A 19,838-nucleotide genomic window follows, 5' to 3' on the forward strand; every position below is an offset into this window, starting at 1 on the left:
TAATAATTGTACATGTGAATTCTTTGTATTTCAGGATAGTAATAGTGAATATTTTACCAACAGAGATAAAATGAAAAGTAGTCGAGGTACATGCACCAGTATTCCAGTCTCTCCAGCTCACTCTTCCAGCAGCAGCTGTAGAAGTCCTAACAGATCTTCTAGAGGTTTGTACTCTTATATCATATAATTGGTATAACTATCTTACAAAAAAATATGAAATTTAGTTATTATGTGTAGGTCTATTGACAATTGCTTAAGATGACTAATTGGCCAGATGAGGTTTGCAGCAAGCATGTACTCATGCTGGAATACTTTATTTCAGTGGTGAGATATTCAAAGAAAAATCGGCTTCTATATCTAATATTTAAAGAGAAAATCATGAGAAACCAATGTCCAAATCAACAGAGAATTTCTTGATTAAAGAATTGAAAAGAAGTGGTTTTCTGGATCACCTCACACTTTATTTTCATCAGCTGTAGGCAAAGTTGTAATTGCCTGGATTGTTGTCAGTGCTTGATAATGAACACAGTAAATAAATAAGAATAATTACATATGACTAATTTAAAATTATACCTATAATAATACATCTTACTAAGCTGTAACATATCCAAGATAACTCCAGAAATAAATCTGTCAAGGTCATTTATAAATAAAAGAAACAGGAGTGGCTCCAACACTTTCACTCCTAATCACTATATTTACTCTAAATTTTTGATGACCATGAGTTATTTATTGTCATGAAATGTTATGAAACTATCCAATAAAATAAAGTCTCTGTTGCATTTCAATAACATAGTGGTTTATTTTATTATGTGTAAGACTAAATTCATGTACTAAGATGCATAAACCTGTATTAGTTGTGTAGTATGTTTATTCCAAACTTGTCAGCCCAAAAGAAGTCTGATGTAAATACAAGAGAAGTTAATTTTTGAAAAATAATATATAAGGACTGATTAAAAAGTAACAAGAATTTCTGAAGTGTATGCATACAAAATCAAGATGTACTTTACTGTGGCGAAGTATTTAAAATGTTAAAGAAGGCCATTGGCGACGATGCTTTGTTATAACCATGATTTTATGAGTGATAAAAACACTTTCAGTAAGGCCAAAAAGACTCAAAGATGACACCTAAAATTAAGAATGTGGGTGTGCTAGCACATCAGCCATTGATGAAAATGTTAAAAAAGTTTTTTAACAAGTCAAGTCCAATAATCAGTAATGTATCAAGTCCCCTCAAATTTGAAGGCCCTTCTATCTGCTTTCTTCTATTGCAATAGAATTGTTCATCATGAATTTCTTCCGCAAGATTGTAAAATAAACAAGGAGTACTACCTAGAAGTTTTATGCAATTTGCGTGAGAGAAAACATCCTGAACTTTGAAGAGACAGCTTGTGGATTTTGTACCACAACAATGCACTGGTGCACACTGCTTTACTTTTTCAATACTTCATGATGAAACAGAACACCATTGTGATGCTCCAACCACCTTATTTTCCAGACATGGCTTCCTGTGAATTTTTCTTATTTCCCAAACTTAAAGAGGACACACAAAGGGCAATGCTTTTCAACAATAGATGAGATAAAAACAAAATTGCAAGCCGAGCTCAAGGCGATACCCGAAGTGGCATTTCAGCTGTGTTTTTCAAGCTGGTAGTTGCATTGGCTTAAAGTGTTTAATTTCACAGAAAGACTACTTTGAAGAGGACGAGATGAACATTGAAGAATGAATAAATACTTTCTGTGAAAATGAAAATTTCTTGTTACTTTTTGATCAAACCCTGTATAATTTAAAATTTCATTATTCTGGATTTTTTTGTAGTCTGAATTAGTGAGGTTTTATGTAATCCACATGAGTTATTTCATTTTATTGTTTTTATAAAATAATTTTGTAAATTACACTTTTTCCTTTTTTTAGGTAAAGATATTCATAAAAGTGCAGATTGCTTTCCTAGTTCTCCATATTTGTCACCTGAGACTACTTTAGCTGAAAAAACAAATATGGCAGAGTCTTATGTTGTTGAAGGTAGTATCTTAATATATAATAATATTAAAACAAATTAAATACATATTGAACAAAATAGTATTATTCTGCAAAAACTTTTTATAATTAAGCTGAACATCAGTGATGTTCAGCACATTGAGGTCACCATGGTAAAAACTTATTTATTTACCAATGCTTTGGCACTTGTTTTATATTTTGTTTTACAATTAATATGCACCAGAGAATTGGCTATTTGTGAGATTGTGTTTTTTAAATTAATTTTGTACATAATTTAATGTTATAATTAATTCTAAATAGTATAAATTTTCTACTGCTTATCTTTTACTGAAAAAAATAGTTATCTGTTTTAGGATGGTTTACTTTAACACAGTTAAATGCATTTAAGAGTACATTTAAATATTGTACCTTCTAGCATCTGTCACCTTTTTTATATTTTTTATAATGATAATTTATTTACTCAGATTGGTAACAGAATTGGAGCTAAATATTGCAAACAATATAAACAAAACTGATACCTAAGCTTTAGTCACAGTATTAACTTTAATAGTGTATGAGTTTAAAAGTCATTCAGTCATTAGATTTAAGGGCATAGTATGTTTAATAACTGAATTGGATAAGAGCATGTATATATAAGGATTTTAATATTGGAGAATGATTACTACTTGTTAACAGGATTAATGGAAAACAAAAAGAGTGTATTACTTTTAACTTCATAAAATCTTGTTACAACCACAAAAAGGAGTAAATTAACCTCTTGCTAAAGAGTTTATTATCTTTACATTATAGTTTAAACCTATTTTCTAATGACATTTAAGCTCATCAGTAAAAATAGAACATGGCTTTGCAGATACATTTTGAGAGCCAAAGTATTGTACTCATAAAGGCAGGTTGAATCCAGTTCAAAGCAAATACACTTTTACTTAAATCTTAACATCTATCCTACAACTTTTTAGTAATTATTTTTTAACCTACTGATAGGTCAGGTTACTGCATTGTATTTTCTGTTGATAGATTTCTGATTAATGTTATTATTCCTTTATTTTCCCAAACACAGCTAGAATGCCTATATTAAATAGTTATTAAATAGTTTTGATATGATGATCATATCAAAACTGAGGTATTGGGTTTTTTTAAATCTGTTTTAGTGTTCATTTACCTATATATTCTTATAAAATTTTAAAGATAGTTAGTTTAGCAGTGGTTAAAACATGTATACCAAGAAAAAATTTCAAAAGAAAGACACGTAATCTTAATTGTTGGTGAACTTTAGAAATTAGAAGTTTTGAATTCCATCACAAACCCCACCAAAAATATAAAAGGGCTTTACTTCCAGTTTACATATTTTAATAGACTGTTGTAATTATACATATATATATATATATTTATTTTTTTTTAAATCTTTTTCAATGAATATGCTTTCTTAGTTTAAGCAACCTTTGTCACACAGTTGAATAATGAATTTCAAGTTTAAAGTCTGTCATTTTCCTTTGAAGATCACAACTTGATGTTTGAGAATCTACTTTAGATGACATAGCCCTCTCTTTTAGTAGTTTGTCTTCTGTCACAGTTTCCCTTTCTTTGTGACTCAACAGAACCAGTTCTTTTTCAGGTAGATAATGAAACTGAAGTTTTTAAATTCAACCCACATTGTGCTGCAATTTGATGTTGAGACCTTATTATTTATTTAATTTTTTATTGTATTTGTTTTTTGTTAGATCATCTAAAAAATAAATTGAATGATCACAGTTGAAGATTATACAATACGTAGTAAAAAGTAAATGCACTCAATATAAAAATTAAATATAATCAATTTTACAAAGCACTGTATATACATGTAACTTAACATTAGATTATGAAATCAAACAACAATTATGATCGCAACTGTTTACAAATAACCAATAAAGGCAAGCTTGAAAAGAGCAGTATGATCAACTTAACTGAAATTTTCCTCTGCAGTGCAATGTTAATTTGTATAATACTTTATTTATAATTTAATAATTATTAATTTGCATAATATTTATATTTATACGTATCAAAAATACTAACATGAGATGTGGTATATATATGGTGTTTAGCATTTTTAATACAGACATTACTATTTTATTTCAGTGGTGTACAATGTTTGATAATGTATGTACTTGTACTTTTTATTTTTAGGGCATGCTCAAAACACCCATGTGAAAGAGTATATTTACAGAGAAGAGTTAAAGAAACAAATAGAAGAGAACCAAAGATTGGAAGCAGAAAGGAAAGAAAAGGAGAAACATGAGGAAGAAGCAATTGAATGGAGATTTAGAGAACTACAAGAAACGTTAAGGAGACAATATGAAATGGAAGAGGCTCAAAGAATTGAGTATATTATGAGGGTATGTACCATCTCATTTGTATCATTGATTGTTTGCTAATATTGTAAACAAATTAGTTTGCCAGTTTTCTGTAGACCTCTTATCCTTTCGAAGTGATATATGTTATTTGATAATTTTCCATTCACATTGAATTTTAAAGAAAACCTCAGAGGTAAAATTTAATGCCTATACTGTTTGTCATAATTGTTTCTTTGTATTTTTGAGATATATTTCTTAGAGGCTCCCCTTGTATTTGTGAAAAAGGTGTTTTCTCTATCTTTTAGGACTATTCAAAAATACATGAATATGGTTTAGCAATGTCGATAAAGTCCAAGGAGTTAGATCCACTGCTATCAGTAACCTGAAATGTAACCCACCGGGTTGGTCTAGTGGTGAACGCGTCTTCCCAAATCAGCTGATTTGGAAGTCGAGAGTTACAGCTAGTAAAGCCAGTTATTTTTACACGGATTTGAATACTAGATCGTGGATACCGGTATTCTTTGGCGGTTGGGTTTCAATTAACCACACATCTCAGGATTGGTCGAACTGAGAATGTACAAGACTACACTTCATGTACACTACTCATACATATCATCCTCATTCATCCTCTGAAGAATTATCTAAATGGTAGTTACCGGAGGCTAAACAGGAAACAGAAAGAAGTAACCTGAAATGTAATGAGATTTCTTAGTGATTTCCATGATATTGTTTGTTGATGTAAAGTGTTTTACTAGAAAATAAAAAAAAATACTAGGTTGTAGTTAAATTTAAACAATTATAATAATTAATAACTTTTTTGGTGTTTTTGGTACTTGAAACAAAGATTTATTTTTCTATTATTTAAATTTACATGCATGTATTGTAACATTAGTTTTTATTATCCTGTTATTTTAAACCCAGTCCTAGTAATTTCAAAGCAGGCCATGCGAGGTTACAGACAAACATGGACAAGCACTACCATGAAACAACAAATGCTGCTTTGCAATAGGCTGTTTCATTCGCTTATTGTATTCACAATTAGCCTTATACGATTTATGAGAAACCTATGAATTTATTGATCAATTTGACATAAAATGAATTAGTAAGAATTGTTACTGGTGTTAGACAAATGCTTACCATTATTATTGTTCATGCTTTTAGAATTTGGTTGAATCTTTGCTTTTGAAAGAATTCCTGAGTGATCCTATTTAATTAATTGGTGTTTAGTTTCACTAGTTTTATGACTGATCTATGTTTAATCACCAGAAAATATGATTATCATCGTCTTGCTTTCCTTTACATGCAGTAACTCAAGACTAGTCCCTTTCTCTTTTTATTGTTTTTTTCAGAAGTAATATATGAATCCATAAGTACAAATTGTTTTGCTAATAAGATGGATTTAAAAATGGTCCACATATTTTACTGATAATAAACTTTGCAGATGACACAACTGAATTTATATCCCAAGATACCTATTTAAACGAGCTTGAAAATTCTAAGTTAGTTTAAAAAATTGTACACTGGTTGGATTGTAAACATGTAACTTTAACCATTGATAAAACCATTGCATTGTACTTCTAAGTAGATGTTAAATTGCTAATTGAGTGTGGATAGAATTCCCATTAATGATGATAATAGTTTTTAATTTTTGTATTGAGTATGTATCTAACTGTCTTAGCTTCATCTTAATTAAATCATATGTTGACTTATTTCAGATATATTCCATTTTCAAAATTTGCTGTACACTTTTTGAAAATGGAATATATCTGAAACGTTTCAACGTGTGATTTAATTATGACAAAGCTAAGAAAGGTAGATACTATAAATATAAAATAATATTTTTATAGATCAATATAAAAATTTCACAATCGTAGCTGAAAATATATTTTAATAATAATAATAGTATTCCTGTTGCCTATAAAGCGAAATATCTGGGTGTTTTATTAGATTCTTTTGGGATGATCAAATTGATTTTGTGTGGAACAAAATCAGACTGTACTGTTTTGCTTTGAAGAATTTTATCAAAATGCAAAGTCACCTTTATTAAATATTTGTTATGTGTATATATACTTTTAAAGCATATCATCTCTTGTGCTTTCTCAATTAATCTTTGAGTTACAAAAATGGGTTATCAGGTTTTTGTTTAGGGCCTATAAGTTTGAATTGTGTTTACCAATATTTAGAAATGTCTCCCCAAACAATTTTCATTAAAGTATTCTGAATTATGATTTATTTTGTAGTTATTTTTTTAATTTAGTATTTTCATACTAATATTCTGTTTCTTGTGTTTTTATTTTAAATAGTTAATTTGGATTTTAATCTTATTTATTTTTATTTTACAATTAATTGTTTTTTTATGCTGCTCTTATCAGGGCTTTACCATGGTCCCACCAAGCAAATGCTTGGACAGTACTTTTTTTCGTGGAGATTGTGTATACTCACTCCTTGCATGATCTATATAATGTATTATTGTGTACAGATTAGAATAAAAGATTTGTTTAAACATGGTGTGATTTTAAATTAATCAGCTAAATAGCATTAAGAACTAAGGAATAGATTTCTTTCCTTTATTCTTATTGGTTCTTTGTGCAATCTGCAAGAAAGCATGATTTTGAAACCAAAAGTGATAGAGTGAAAAAAAAAGTAAAGTTTTGAAACTTTCTGTAGTTTTTGTGAAAAATAAAAAACAATTTTTCATGATTATCTTAAATTTCTATTTGGAACCATTGACATAAAAGATTATCTCTTTTCTCCACTGCGAACACAAGACGGTAGTTCTTCAATATCAATATAAAATGATAGGTTATGAAAAAATTCAACAAAGTTGTAGAATTTAAGAAATTATTCTTATATTAGGCATGTTATAAGTTTAACAGTTTGCTCAGCATTTGAAAATGGTAGAAAAGATGATATCAAAGGTACATAACAATATTGTTTAACTGTAGAAAATGATAAGAGTTGACCACTAAGGCAGGAGAGTCTATCCTCTCCCCACATTTCCGTGGTCAATATCCCTTCATGCTAGCCCACTGAAGACGAAAGTCTGGTTTATATTTTACTGACCTCTTAAACTAAAAATATTATAAATTAAAAGTAAAAAAGGTATTAAATTCTTTTAGTTCTATTAATGTTATTTTATTCTGTATTAGAATAAAACCTATTCTAATAGGTTGACCTTAATTGTATTTCCCCAGACTGCATAACTTTTGACAATTAATTTGGCTTATCATAATACAAATAATGTGATGTATGATGCAATTCTGCTCTTAGCAAATCCATTCTGTTTAACAATGATATTTATAAATGGTATTAATCTATCAGTATTTGTGGTGGGAAAATTATTCTGATTATGTTATATTTAAATATTTATTTGTTTATACAACATAGTTGATAGATCTGCTCTCCTTTTTTATCAATAATCTATAATGGTTTGTATATGTATGACAGATTAGATTTTTATAGATCGACAGTTGTAAAACACCAGTTGTGGGTGGCTTTACATATTTATCCGAATAAATATTACTGTTTATAAATTGTGTATATTATCCAAAAGAAAGATGTTTGTTTTTACATCCTTTTTTTTTTAACTCAACTTCGTTCCACGGTTCACGCTATACAGTTTCAGAATATTTCGGTATGTTTTGGTTTTGCTGATGTTTTGGAATATATTAATAATATTAACTTTTTTTCATAGGTTATATAACAGCCATTTATATTCAATATATAGATTCTTTAACAGTTATACTAAATTATACTAAAATCTTTGTAATAATATATGTAAAACGTAAATATTAATTAATTAATTAAATTAGTTAAATAAATAAAATAAAATTTTAAAAACATATGTTTTTAAAAACCAACATCAATGACAATTGCAGTTTTATGCCACCATAATGTATTTATGTTTACACAATACCTATACATTTTACATTTACACATTCACAAGACCAGTGTCAATTTTTTGACTGTGCGCCACATTCTTGTGAAATATATACGTTATGCGGCCTTGCATCGTAAATTTAAATTGCCTAGGATTTTTCATCAAATCCTGGGCAATAATAAAGAAGTTTTGGACTAGGTGTTTTTGTTTCTCTGGAGTGTTAATATTTTACATACTTTCTAATAGTGATTTTAAATTTTTTTGCAGTAATTATATGTTTTGTGTTTTAACAATTTAGTTTGTTTTGATTTTGCTTTTAAATTTCTACTTTAAGTTTTTATTTTGTTTTAATTTTTGTTATTCTATTGGGTTGTGTATTTATATTTCACGTTTTATTTAATTTTTAAAATTTGGTTTTTTGAAATATACATTGTTTGGGTAATGATAACGCTGAAGCATTTATCACCCAGAAAAAAGCCCCCAAAAAAAGTGTCAATTGTAGAGTGCAGTTTTTAGTGTAGTATGATTAATTAGTTGGTATTTAAGTATATAATAGAAATTTGCTGTGACTAAAAAAAAAATAGAAAATTTTTTTTAAAAATGTGCTTTTCTATATTTAAACATCATACTAAAAAGTAAAAAGCAATATTTTCAAAAGTCAAGGACTATTGAAAAATTAAGTTTAGCATACAAAATTATTGAATTCAAGGAAAAGAATGATCTAAACACTGGATTGCCCAGTAAACATAAATAGAAGTCAGCAAAATAATATGTATAAAGTTGTCTATTTTCGTAAGACCACAATGAAAAGCATGGGATGCACTTTCACATTTAATATCTACATAAATTCTTTAAATATGACAAAGATTTTGATACTATATGGAAATGTACAATATCTAGTAAATCTCTTTGCATGAATTAAAGTTAAGATGCAAAATAAAACTGGGGTCACGCCTCATGTTTTTCATTGTGGTCTTGTAAAAATAGACAGATTTACACTTATTATTTTGTTGAGGACAGAATTATCTTCTATTTATGTTTACTGGGTAATCTGTTGTTCGGATCATTTTTTCCTCAAATTGAATTGAATTATTATTTTGTATACTAAACTTAATTTTTCAGTAGTTCAGTTTTAGTTTTTGAAAATATTATTTTTTACTTTTTAGTACGATGCTTAGATATAGAAAAGCATGTTTAAAAAAAAAAAAATTTATTATACATTATCAAATTAAATGAAACATTTTTATTGAAACTTTATTAAAACAAATTAAGATCAGTTGAGATGTCAAGTTAGTAACACCAATTTAAATCCATTATTTAACTGTGTGGTATGTTAACAATCTGATCATTAAAAACGTGAAAATCAAAACTTGAAAGCTGGGAATATATATTATGTCATTTTCCAATGAAGGAAACATAAGTAATAGCAAGATACTGCAGAGATTAAGAAAAACCTAGGCAGTTAATGTAACACCTATACAACTACAAGATTGGAAAGGATCAGATATTTTCACATCTGATAAAATAATCAGAATATGAAGGGCTGCAACAGGAGACTGTTAATAGAAAGTTAAAAGTATTATTTAACTTATATGATGATACTACTACATAATTAGGTCAGTTTTTAAAACAACATTATTTTAGTTTTTTGTGAAAATTTATAATTTTAGGATATAAGTAATATTTTCTCAAAAACAATCGAAATAATTTAATTAAATTTTCAGAGTAATACAAACATAAAAATACATCTTATTACTAAGTATTTTTTTTTATAAAACAATATTTTACAATTTTATAAAATACTAAAGGTATCTTAAAATGTGACATATTGAAAGAACTGTTTTTGTAACTTATATTTATTAATATTTTTAAATCCTCTGACTAAAATCTTTAAAAAGAGTAATAAAATATTAGTAAAAATTTGAAAGCATGACCTTGTACACAAACTGAGAAAGTGTTTCTGGCATTACTATGCGTAATCATACAATATTTTTGTCCCTTTGAGTTGCACTCATACATGCCAATTCTTATTGGCATAAAAATAACCTAATAAATTATTGCTCATTGTTTTCCGAAAAATGTTTCATTAAACAGGTATAATCGCCTATTTCTGAATTCTACACCAACGTGGCATATATCTGATGTCTATATCTCGTATTAGATCCATATGTTTACACTAATAGTTCATAAATTTCTGTATGTTTAATAATTACATCTAATTATTTTCCCCTGTAATAAAACGAAATATGGAAAACACTTCTTGAATGTAAAATAAACACAGGGCACTTATTTTAATGTGTTATCTTTGGGATTGAAAGCTTTTACTCAGGCCGACAAGATATATTATTGGACTAAAATACAAAATTAATGAATTAATAAATTTGAACTAAATTAATGAATAATACTAATCAAAATAGATGACACAGGTCAACAAAATTAAGGAATTTGAAAGTTGTTAGTAAACTGATTTTTATGTTATTTTGTTGGCTGATTTCAAATATGGCCACCCTTTTTTTTTATCACGAAAGAATTTTTCATAATACTAAAAAAATAAAATGTAAAAAAGGCATATTGTATATGTATTCCTCGTGGAAAATTTTTATTTATAAAACAAGTAATAGGACTTAAAGAAAGGATTTTTTTATATTTTCTCATCCCTACAAAGACTTGTACTGCCTTTTTCATTTCTTTTCAATGCTTCTCAGGCCACATTTTCTGTTGTAGTCAGCTTGCGGATTGTCTCTGGTGATGCACCAACATAGTCTGCAATCATGTTCACATTCCACCTTCCCTTTATTTGCATTCCATTTCCTTTATATCTTGGTGAAATTTTTCACCCTGTTCTTCACTTACAGCACCAAGATTCTCAGGGAAGTAATCAATATGAAAATGGAGAAAATGCACCTTCAAGATAATCAAACAACCCAAGTCTTGGAAGTTCATTACACTGTTTCCACTGTACACTTAAAATTTGGGTCCTTACTGTTCCCAAGAAATTTCTTTCTGGCTTCTTTAAATGCTTTTCATGCTTCTTTTTCAATTTCCTTCATTTTGGTTTAAGACTTCATCTTTAAAAGGTTTACAAATATCTAGACCAGTGAATTTAAAACGCTCTTCTTCTTTAGATAGAGCTTTTATAAATTGTTTTATCAATCTCAGTTTGATGTGAAGTGAAGGTAGGAGGACTTTCCGTGGATCAACTAAACTTTTCCATATTACATTTTTGCTCAGAAAAGAATGTGATCATTTTTTTCTGGTTCAATGTTCTTTCTTGTCTCAACTGTTCTATTCACACACGAAGCAGAGATATTTGGTGTATTCTCCCTGCTGCCCAAGAAATGTAGAAACTACTTTTAGGTCACCACATATTATCCATTCATGATCGCAATATTTCAGTTTGACAAGATCTAATTCTAAATTCTTGTAGCATTCTTTCAGATGCACGGAGTGTCCTACCAGCACTGAAGCATATTTTTTTCATTATGAAGAATAACAGCTTTAAGGTTTTTTCAGATGAGTCTATAAATAGTCTCCATTCAATCACATCATACTTTATGTTCAACTGTTCCATTACACCAGGAACATTATTACAATAAATTAGTCTTTCATCTTCAGAAAAGTACAGAGTAAAAATGTTGTTTTCTCTGTTTCTGTATCATGAGAAAGAACTGCCAGGGGCCAGTAAGCTTTTTTCTTTTAGTCTAGATCCTAAAAGTTCTGCTGAAATTTTAAGAAGACTTAAGTTTCTGACCGTCGTACAGTTCATGCTGTGAAAAACTTTGTGGTTAAGTACTACCAGAAATAAAATCATCATCATCCTGCGACTCTGTTTAGTATATCTTCTAGTTTTTCTAGAACTGAAGGTACAGGTACAGGGCATATTGCCGAATAACAATTTGAATACGCAATTCCCTTATTTTTTTTTTAGATTGAAGCCTTGTACATTACAAGAACAAAAGTAGCAATCATCAGTGTGACTTTATGGTTCTCTCCAGATCATTGGTACTTCAAACCAAACTTTTTCTTATAGGCATAGTATACTTTTTTAACAAAGTCTAATAATATTTCTTTGCTGTTTCTTCACCACAAATGTAACAGAACTTATTATGTTAATTAATACAACTCCTTTATGCCATTTTAAAATACAAAACACAGACAGCACAAATAAAATAAATTCAAAAAATGAAAGAAAACTAAAATTATAGAAGGTTTAGAAAACTATTTAACACTAGCACAACCTTTCAGCACAATGTTCTAATTGCAACTGATTTATTTTTATTACAGTGAAGGGGAGTAAGAATGAATGAGTCATCACCTTAGCTTATAACTTGACAAAAATGACTCATGAAGTCACTCTAATCATATTACATCATCTTATTAGTCACCCATCTTATTGTATCAAACCTAAATTATGTACACTACTTGTGTTCATTCCATAAAACCAAACTAATAATAAAGTATCAAAAAAATTTACACAGGCCTAATTTTTCATTCAAATTTTTATAAACAAAATATATTGATTATCAATTTTGAGAATATTGTAGACATTGATTTAGTGAAAAAATGGTACATATGGAATTTTTTGACTATTTTTCCTGAAACCAGCACACAAAAATCTATAAGAATCAGTTATTAGTTTTCAAATTACTTTTTCATTGTTGACCTGTGTTAGTGGATTAAAGACCTGTGTTAATGGACTAAAGAGAATCATATTGTCTCCCCATTATTTTCACAATTTGTGGGTTATGCTTGAAACGGCAGTTACGTTTTTAACATTACTTGTATGTACTTTTCCAGTGAGTTATAATACTTTGGTTCATAAAAGAATACAATACTTTGTTGCTTTATTCCATCTGTCTCAGTCTTGGTTATTATTGTGAAGATAAAAAGCAACTGAGGTAAAAGATCCTTTCAGAAAGTTGATTTCTCTGAAAGCAATTTAGTTCACTATTCCACCAGTTTTGTGTTTAAAAGAGAGGTGGATGGTTTTGAGTTGTCACTTGAATGGATGAATTCAATGAATGCATTTCAGTTTTCTAAGTTAATATGCTGCAAAATATTTGGGTCAGTGAGGAAAGCCACATGCATATATACTTTCCTAGTAAAACTTGCATGGGATACTAAATATTCTAGGCAACATTATGTCAGTTTGCAAGTTGCATGTCATGTCAAGTCACCTATAACCATTATGGTAATGATACAACATTCCTATGTTTGTAAAATAAAATTACTTTTACTTTTGCTTCTTTTTTACAAAAATATACGTTTAAACTTCAAATTTCATATCCCAAAACTCTAAAATCATTCCTACATATAAAGATCTGTTTTGTAATTGTTAAATTTAAATAATTAAATTTAATTCATCGGTCGGTGAAGAAGGAAATGGGAAAACTACTTTACCTCTCACTTCCTTAGGGGATCTGGCATAGGATGCTTACTATCTTGAGAATCGTTTGCCGGTTTCAGGATGAATGTATATTTCATGTCAAGTTATATAGAAAATTTCTGTTATGACATATAAAATTTATATATACATATTAGCTGGTCATGGCTTACTTCACTTGACCTTCCAGACTCTGCCCTCTGGACCCCGCTGCATTTATTCTCATAATTATGAGAATAATTCCAATAAGTAACAAATAAAGCCTGTTCAATCTATAAAATCTATCAGTGTATTGTAACTTCTTTAGAATCACTGTCTGGTCAGCACAGGACTCAAAGCTTTGAGTGCTTCTGAAGTATACAGGTTTTAGAACAGTTGGTCCCCATCTTAAAAATAGTAGTTGTAACTGGTTATCCGTCCTTCATACGGGTAAAAATGTATTTTAATGGTTCTTAGTCTTACCCAAAAAAACAGGACGAGGAGGTGACTATACTTCGTTTCTCATTTTTTATTTATACTGTATTTGTGATTGACATTTTCTGTGATTTAGATGCCAATTTCAAGCAATGTTTTTTACAAGAAGTGTGGATAAAATTTTGACTTCTACAAGTGTAGTCACATTTGTAGGAAGATCACATTATAAAGCAGTAGTTACTGGTGTAGGATTAAGTTGAGTTTTTATTAAAATACCTCTTCGTTATTGGAGTGGGTCAATGTTATATGTAATTGTAGTAGTAAATATTAATCAATAACATCTACTACTTATCATTATCATCATCAGTTTAAGTTTACTTTTCATACTCTGCAGCTTTTTTATGTTCTTATCGACAAATATGCAGTCATGATACCCAACCTATATTATTTTTTTTAAATATTGTTCAAATTTTTTATTATCTCTGTTTCAAAAATCTGTAAAAAATTACTCATTCCATAGTTTTAGTATCCATAACTTGCACTGATAGTGATGTGATGGTTGTGTAGTATCTATAATTTCTTTTAATGATTTAGTTATGGTTTAAGTATTTCTCTGAATATTCATTTTCTGATAACTCGTTCTCATATAAGTAGTCCACACATTTGTGCTAAATAGATTTTTCATCTTGTCAGTTAGTAATATAAATTTTTCATTTTTGCAATTTAAAGACATCTTAATTGTATATAACAGAATAAATCAAAACCAACTAATTATTAACAAAAACATCTGCTCAAATCCAGGGTGATGAATTTGACTCACAAATGTGTTCTCAAAATGGTAAGATGTAATACAGTGATTCCCAAACTGTGCGCCATGGCTTCTTCACAGGAGCACTGCAAAATATTGTAAAAGCTTCATAATTAATTGAACCAAGACATTTATAATTATTAATTTAATGTTAATAAAGTAAAAAAAATAATGAAGATACACGAGTTTTATTTTTCTTCTACTTACAAGTAGTCATACTTTTACTTAGGATATAGCGCCATGGAAAAATTTTAATTGAAAAAGGGTACTGCAATTTGGAAAGGTTTGGGAACCACTGATGTAATACATTTTCCTGAGTTCTTATTACATATATGGAATGTGAGCAGCCAGAACATTGGCTACTCATATTTATCTACAATGAGCTAAAAATAATGTTTTATTCTACAATGGAATTCAAATGATTAATAAAAAAAACAAGATTTGTTTAAAAACAGTTAAACAAATCTTGACAAAGAACACAAATATTGCTCTTTAATATAGGATAATTAAAGAGTGTGCAGTGACAATTTTGTGTGTAGAATAATTTTTTCTTCAAATTTTTTAAATTTATTTAAACACACACACACACATATATATATATTTATATAGCCTGTGACACTCCCAGTAACATAGAGATTCCAACGCGGGGTTATAAATCTAAATCAATTCAGCTGTTGAGCTGCTATGGTGGAACATAGATACATATATTCACCCTAAATACATTACACCCCACTTTGGGTAGTAGGGTAAGAATCTACAGTCGATGGAAATGTTGTTTGATTGATCGATTCTTCTAGATTATTAATGTACTATTTATCATCTTTAATAGCTGATGCACGTTTCTGAGCAACAGGCTTTATGTTTAAAAACAACAGGAATGACCCACATTGTGAATACAACATTTTTTCCTAGACATGTTATTGATCACACGTGTGCTTCTTTCTATAATGTTTTACTGTAACAATAAATCTACAAAGATATAAATAAAATTTTATCAGAAAATAAATATCAATCACAAATCTTTTATCATCTCCTGGAGAAACAAAAATCACTTCAGCCCGAAATAGTATAATATACTAAATTTATAAAATAGCTGTATTTGTGATGCAAATTTATTTAAAAAAAATTGTTTTATTTTGCAGAGACATGTACCAGATGATCACCGTAGACAGAGATTATCAGATAGTGGTGTTACAGCGGCATCATTGTATAACAATAACAGTTATAACAGGCAAAGACCGACTGTTTTACCATGTTCTAATATGGCAACTCCATATTTATCACCAGATGATCATCCATTACAGTTGCCTGACAAAAAAGATAAACAACAACAACAGCTAAGAAGCACTACTGCTAATCCTGTTACCATTACAACAACAAATACTACAACTACGACTACAGAACAACAAGGTGCGATTGTATTAAATAAATCTGCAAAACCTATTAATCTAAATAGATCAAATAACAATAGCAATAATGATAGCAGTAGACAAATAGATCCATTGATCGGTGTAGATTTATTAGCCGTTAATGGTATTGAAGAAACTGTCGATTTTGATAATAATAATAATAATAATAATAATAATAATAATGGTAATAATGATGAAACTATCACTCAAGATAATTTTGCGGTAAATGATTCATCATCACCAGTTGCTCCTGCAGTTAAAACAACATTTAGAGCGTGTAATAATAGACAAATACTACAAGATAAATGGCAGGTTACTTATGATATAAAGCTTTTCATTTTATTAATAGCTTTTTTCTATTTTCACCAGAGAAATGATTCATAACAGGGACTAGGATAAAACCAGTGGCTTAACCTATTTTATTCCTGAGATAAAACTGCGAGCAAGAACGATGTTCTCCACTACTTTCTGTTATAGTGGTACAATGCATATGGTGTCAGTAAACCCATTTGTTAGAAGACTATTCTTGAAGGTTTGGTTTAACTCCTCCAATTGTTTCCAAATGTTAGTTCTACAAAGGCAAGTAACATTCTACCTACAGATAGGAGTTTTTTTTAAACTTGTTCATACTGGTTCGGCTTCTGAAGTGTCATTCATTGTAATTATTACAGATTATAATTGATTTCCATTTTAAAATGGATGTTCCTTGTGTTGTTAGTTTGGAAATACATCAGCCCTTCAATGATTTCCATTAATTTGAAGGATTTGCTGCTAAAATTCATTGTAAACTGCATACAGCATATTTTAATGCTTTCCATAGCATATTGTTTTATAAGTTGATTGAAAATTTTAATCATTTCTGAATCTTTATATACAGAAATATTCCTTAAAAATGTTTTTTAAGAGATCTTTTAGAAAAAGAAAAAAACAATATGAAAAACAGTGAATTCAAAGTAATCTAAAATACATCTTGTTAATCTATTGAATGAAATAAAATATATTTTTATAGAAGCCAATTTTTTACTTTTTATCTGATCGTCATCGAGTATTAAAAGTTTATTTTTCATTTAAGTTACTTATCTTGTTTACAGAAATTTTAAATCCTTACCGTGATAATTAAAATTGCAAAAAATAATAAATTCTGATGTTACAGATGATGGATTATTCTATCTATAGTCTTATTTTTTTTTTGGGAGGGGGGGATAAATATATCCAAACGGCAATAAAATTACAGTTGGAAAATAAACTTTTTCACTTCTTTAGATTTTGGCTTTTAAAAGTTGAAAGTGGTTTTTAAGAAAAGAACTTATCATTTAATTTAATACCAGAAGTTGAAATCTAAAGAAGAATTGTAAAGGTACTATTTTTTTATTCTAGTGTTTTTTAATCAGTTGTCACCAATTCACAAGTGTTCATATCTGTTTAATGATGCCATATGAATTATCATATACTTTATTTGCTGAAATATGTATTAAAAAAAAATAATATAAGTGATATTCATAAAATAAAGCAACATTATATATTCTCATTCTTTGATATTTACCAGCACTGGAATTGAAATACTTAACATCTATCCACATTTATGTTAACAATATTGTCATATAAAGAAAAAGAGAAAAGAAAATTATGATTGTTTACATGGTATCAAATAATGTGAATTAAAATATTTCTTTTACAGAAACATTATACTTTTAATGTATTTTTATTTTACTTTAATTATATAATACTTTTAATTAATTACACTAATATAAACTGTTAATTTTTTTACATTTTTTGTTTAACGTGTGGATAAATATAATCTGAAATAGTTAGCATTTAAGTAATAATACCTTTAAGAATTAAATTTATTCTTTACTGATCTTTTATTTATTATTTCTGCATAGTTGCAATGCTGTTATTTCATACAATTATAATTTTTAATATGGGATATAAATATGAGGGTGAATGAAATATAAAGAGTAATTCTTTTTTTTAATAAATTATTGATTAATAATATACACAATTCATACCTTCATAATTTCTCTATATAGTCTCCTGCACGATCTACACACTTTTGCCAATGATTTGGAGGCTTGAATATTTCTTGTTCATAAAAAGTTTTAGGACGAGTTGTCAACCAATTGTGTACATGCACCTTGATATCTTCATTTTTTTCAAATCATTCCCCACCAAGCGATTCTTTCAAGGGTGCAAACCAAAAATTGTCAAGGGGAACAAATCTGGACTGTAGGGATGGTGGTTGAGGGTTTCCCAGTGCATTTTTTCAAATTCATTTCTTGTCAAAATAACGGTGAGTGGCCTGGCGTTGTCAGGGAGAAGAATGACATCTGTGATGGGCATACCCCATCTTTTGTTTTGGTAGGCAGCTTTTAGTGACTGCAGTAGCTGGCAATAGTAAGCTGCATTAACCGTTCGTTGATTGTGGAGAAAATTAATGAGTAAAACTCCCCTTGAGTCAAAAAAAAATTGTTACAAGAATTTTTCCAGCTGACAGATGGGTTTTGGCCTTCATCCGTCCTTCACCACTCCTTACTTGCCATTTTTAACTCCAAAGTGTAATGATGGACCCATGTCTCATCACATGTGATGATGCGCCTCAAAAAATCATCCACTTTTTGCTGAAATCAATTCAGAAGTCTCTCACAAATCTTCACCCTGACCTCTTGTTGACTCTCCCTCTTTTTCCTGTTTAGCCTCTGGTAACTACTGCTTAGATAATTCTTCAGAGGATGAATGAGGATGATATGTATGAGTGTAAATGAAGTGTAGTCTTGTACATTCTCAGTTCGACCATTTCTGAGATGTCTGGTTAATTGAAACCCAACCACCAAAGAACACCGGTATCTACGATCTAGTATTCAAATCCATGTAAAAATAACTGGCTTTACTAGAACTTGAACCCTGTAACTCTCGACTTCCAAATCAGCTGATTTGGGAAGACGAGTTAACAACTAGACCAACCCGGTGGGTTGACCTCTTGTTGACTGAAAATAAAAAAAAGCACACTGATATTTATGAACAAACTTTATAAAAAGCATTAAAAGTTTATAATCTCACCAGTTGTGAAGTTCGATCAGTAATTAGATTTCCAAACACAAGAGAACATAATGGTGCTGAAATTCACTGTCAGTTGTGTGAAATGTATGGACCAACCACAATGAATGAAGGGAAAGTGTGGGAATAGTACTGTGAGTTTAAGGAAGGCCATTCAAATGTTCACAATACACAGAGAAGTGGTCAGTCTAGTGTCCAGACTGACTATTTCATTGAATGCTAAAATGAGAGAAAATTATCACTTTATAATTAGCAGTCTTTCTGTTGAATTTTCAGAAGTTTCAAAGATAAGAATGTTAAGAATCATGACTGTCACTCCAGGCTATCATAAACTATGTACATGATGAGTACCAAAAATATTGACAAGTGCTCAAAAAAATCACAGAATGACATCTGCAGGTGCTTTTTGCTTTTCTTAATCATTTTAATCATGAGGAAAATAAATCTTTTTCCCATATCACAGTCATGAAGCATGGATTTCGTACGTCAATGCTGAGAAGAAAAAACGGTCCATGCTCTTGTGTCATTCTGATTTACCTGAACTGAAAAAATTCAAACAAGCCC

At 29.2% G+C, this 19,838-nt stretch overlaps 1 protein-coding gene across 1 annotated transcript in view; it reads left to right on the forward strand.

The window, feature by feature from the left end:
* Positions 1-19,838, forward strand: part of LOC142324941 (uncharacterized) — a 73,721-nt gene that overhangs the window by 51,070 nt on the left and 2,813 nt on the right. Inside the window, exons 10-13 of the mRNA XM_075366102.1 lie at positions 35-164; positions 1,916-2,023; positions 4,160-4,368; positions 15,954-16,221. Of these exons, the coding sequence (XP_075222217.1) occupies positions 35-164; positions 1,916-2,023; positions 4,160-4,368; positions 15,954-16,221 (715 nt within the window). The remainder of the gene's footprint in view (positions 1-34; positions 165-1,915; positions 2,024-4,159; positions 4,369-15,953; positions 16,222-19,838) is intronic.

This window comes from Lycorma delicatula, chromosome 5, assembly GCF_047948215.1.
Source record: "Lycorma delicatula isolate Av1 chromosome 5, ASM4794821v1, whole genome shotgun sequence".
Classification (NCBI taxonomy): Eukaryota; Metazoa; Arthropoda; class Insecta; order Hemiptera; family Fulgoridae; genus Lycorma; species Lycorma delicatula.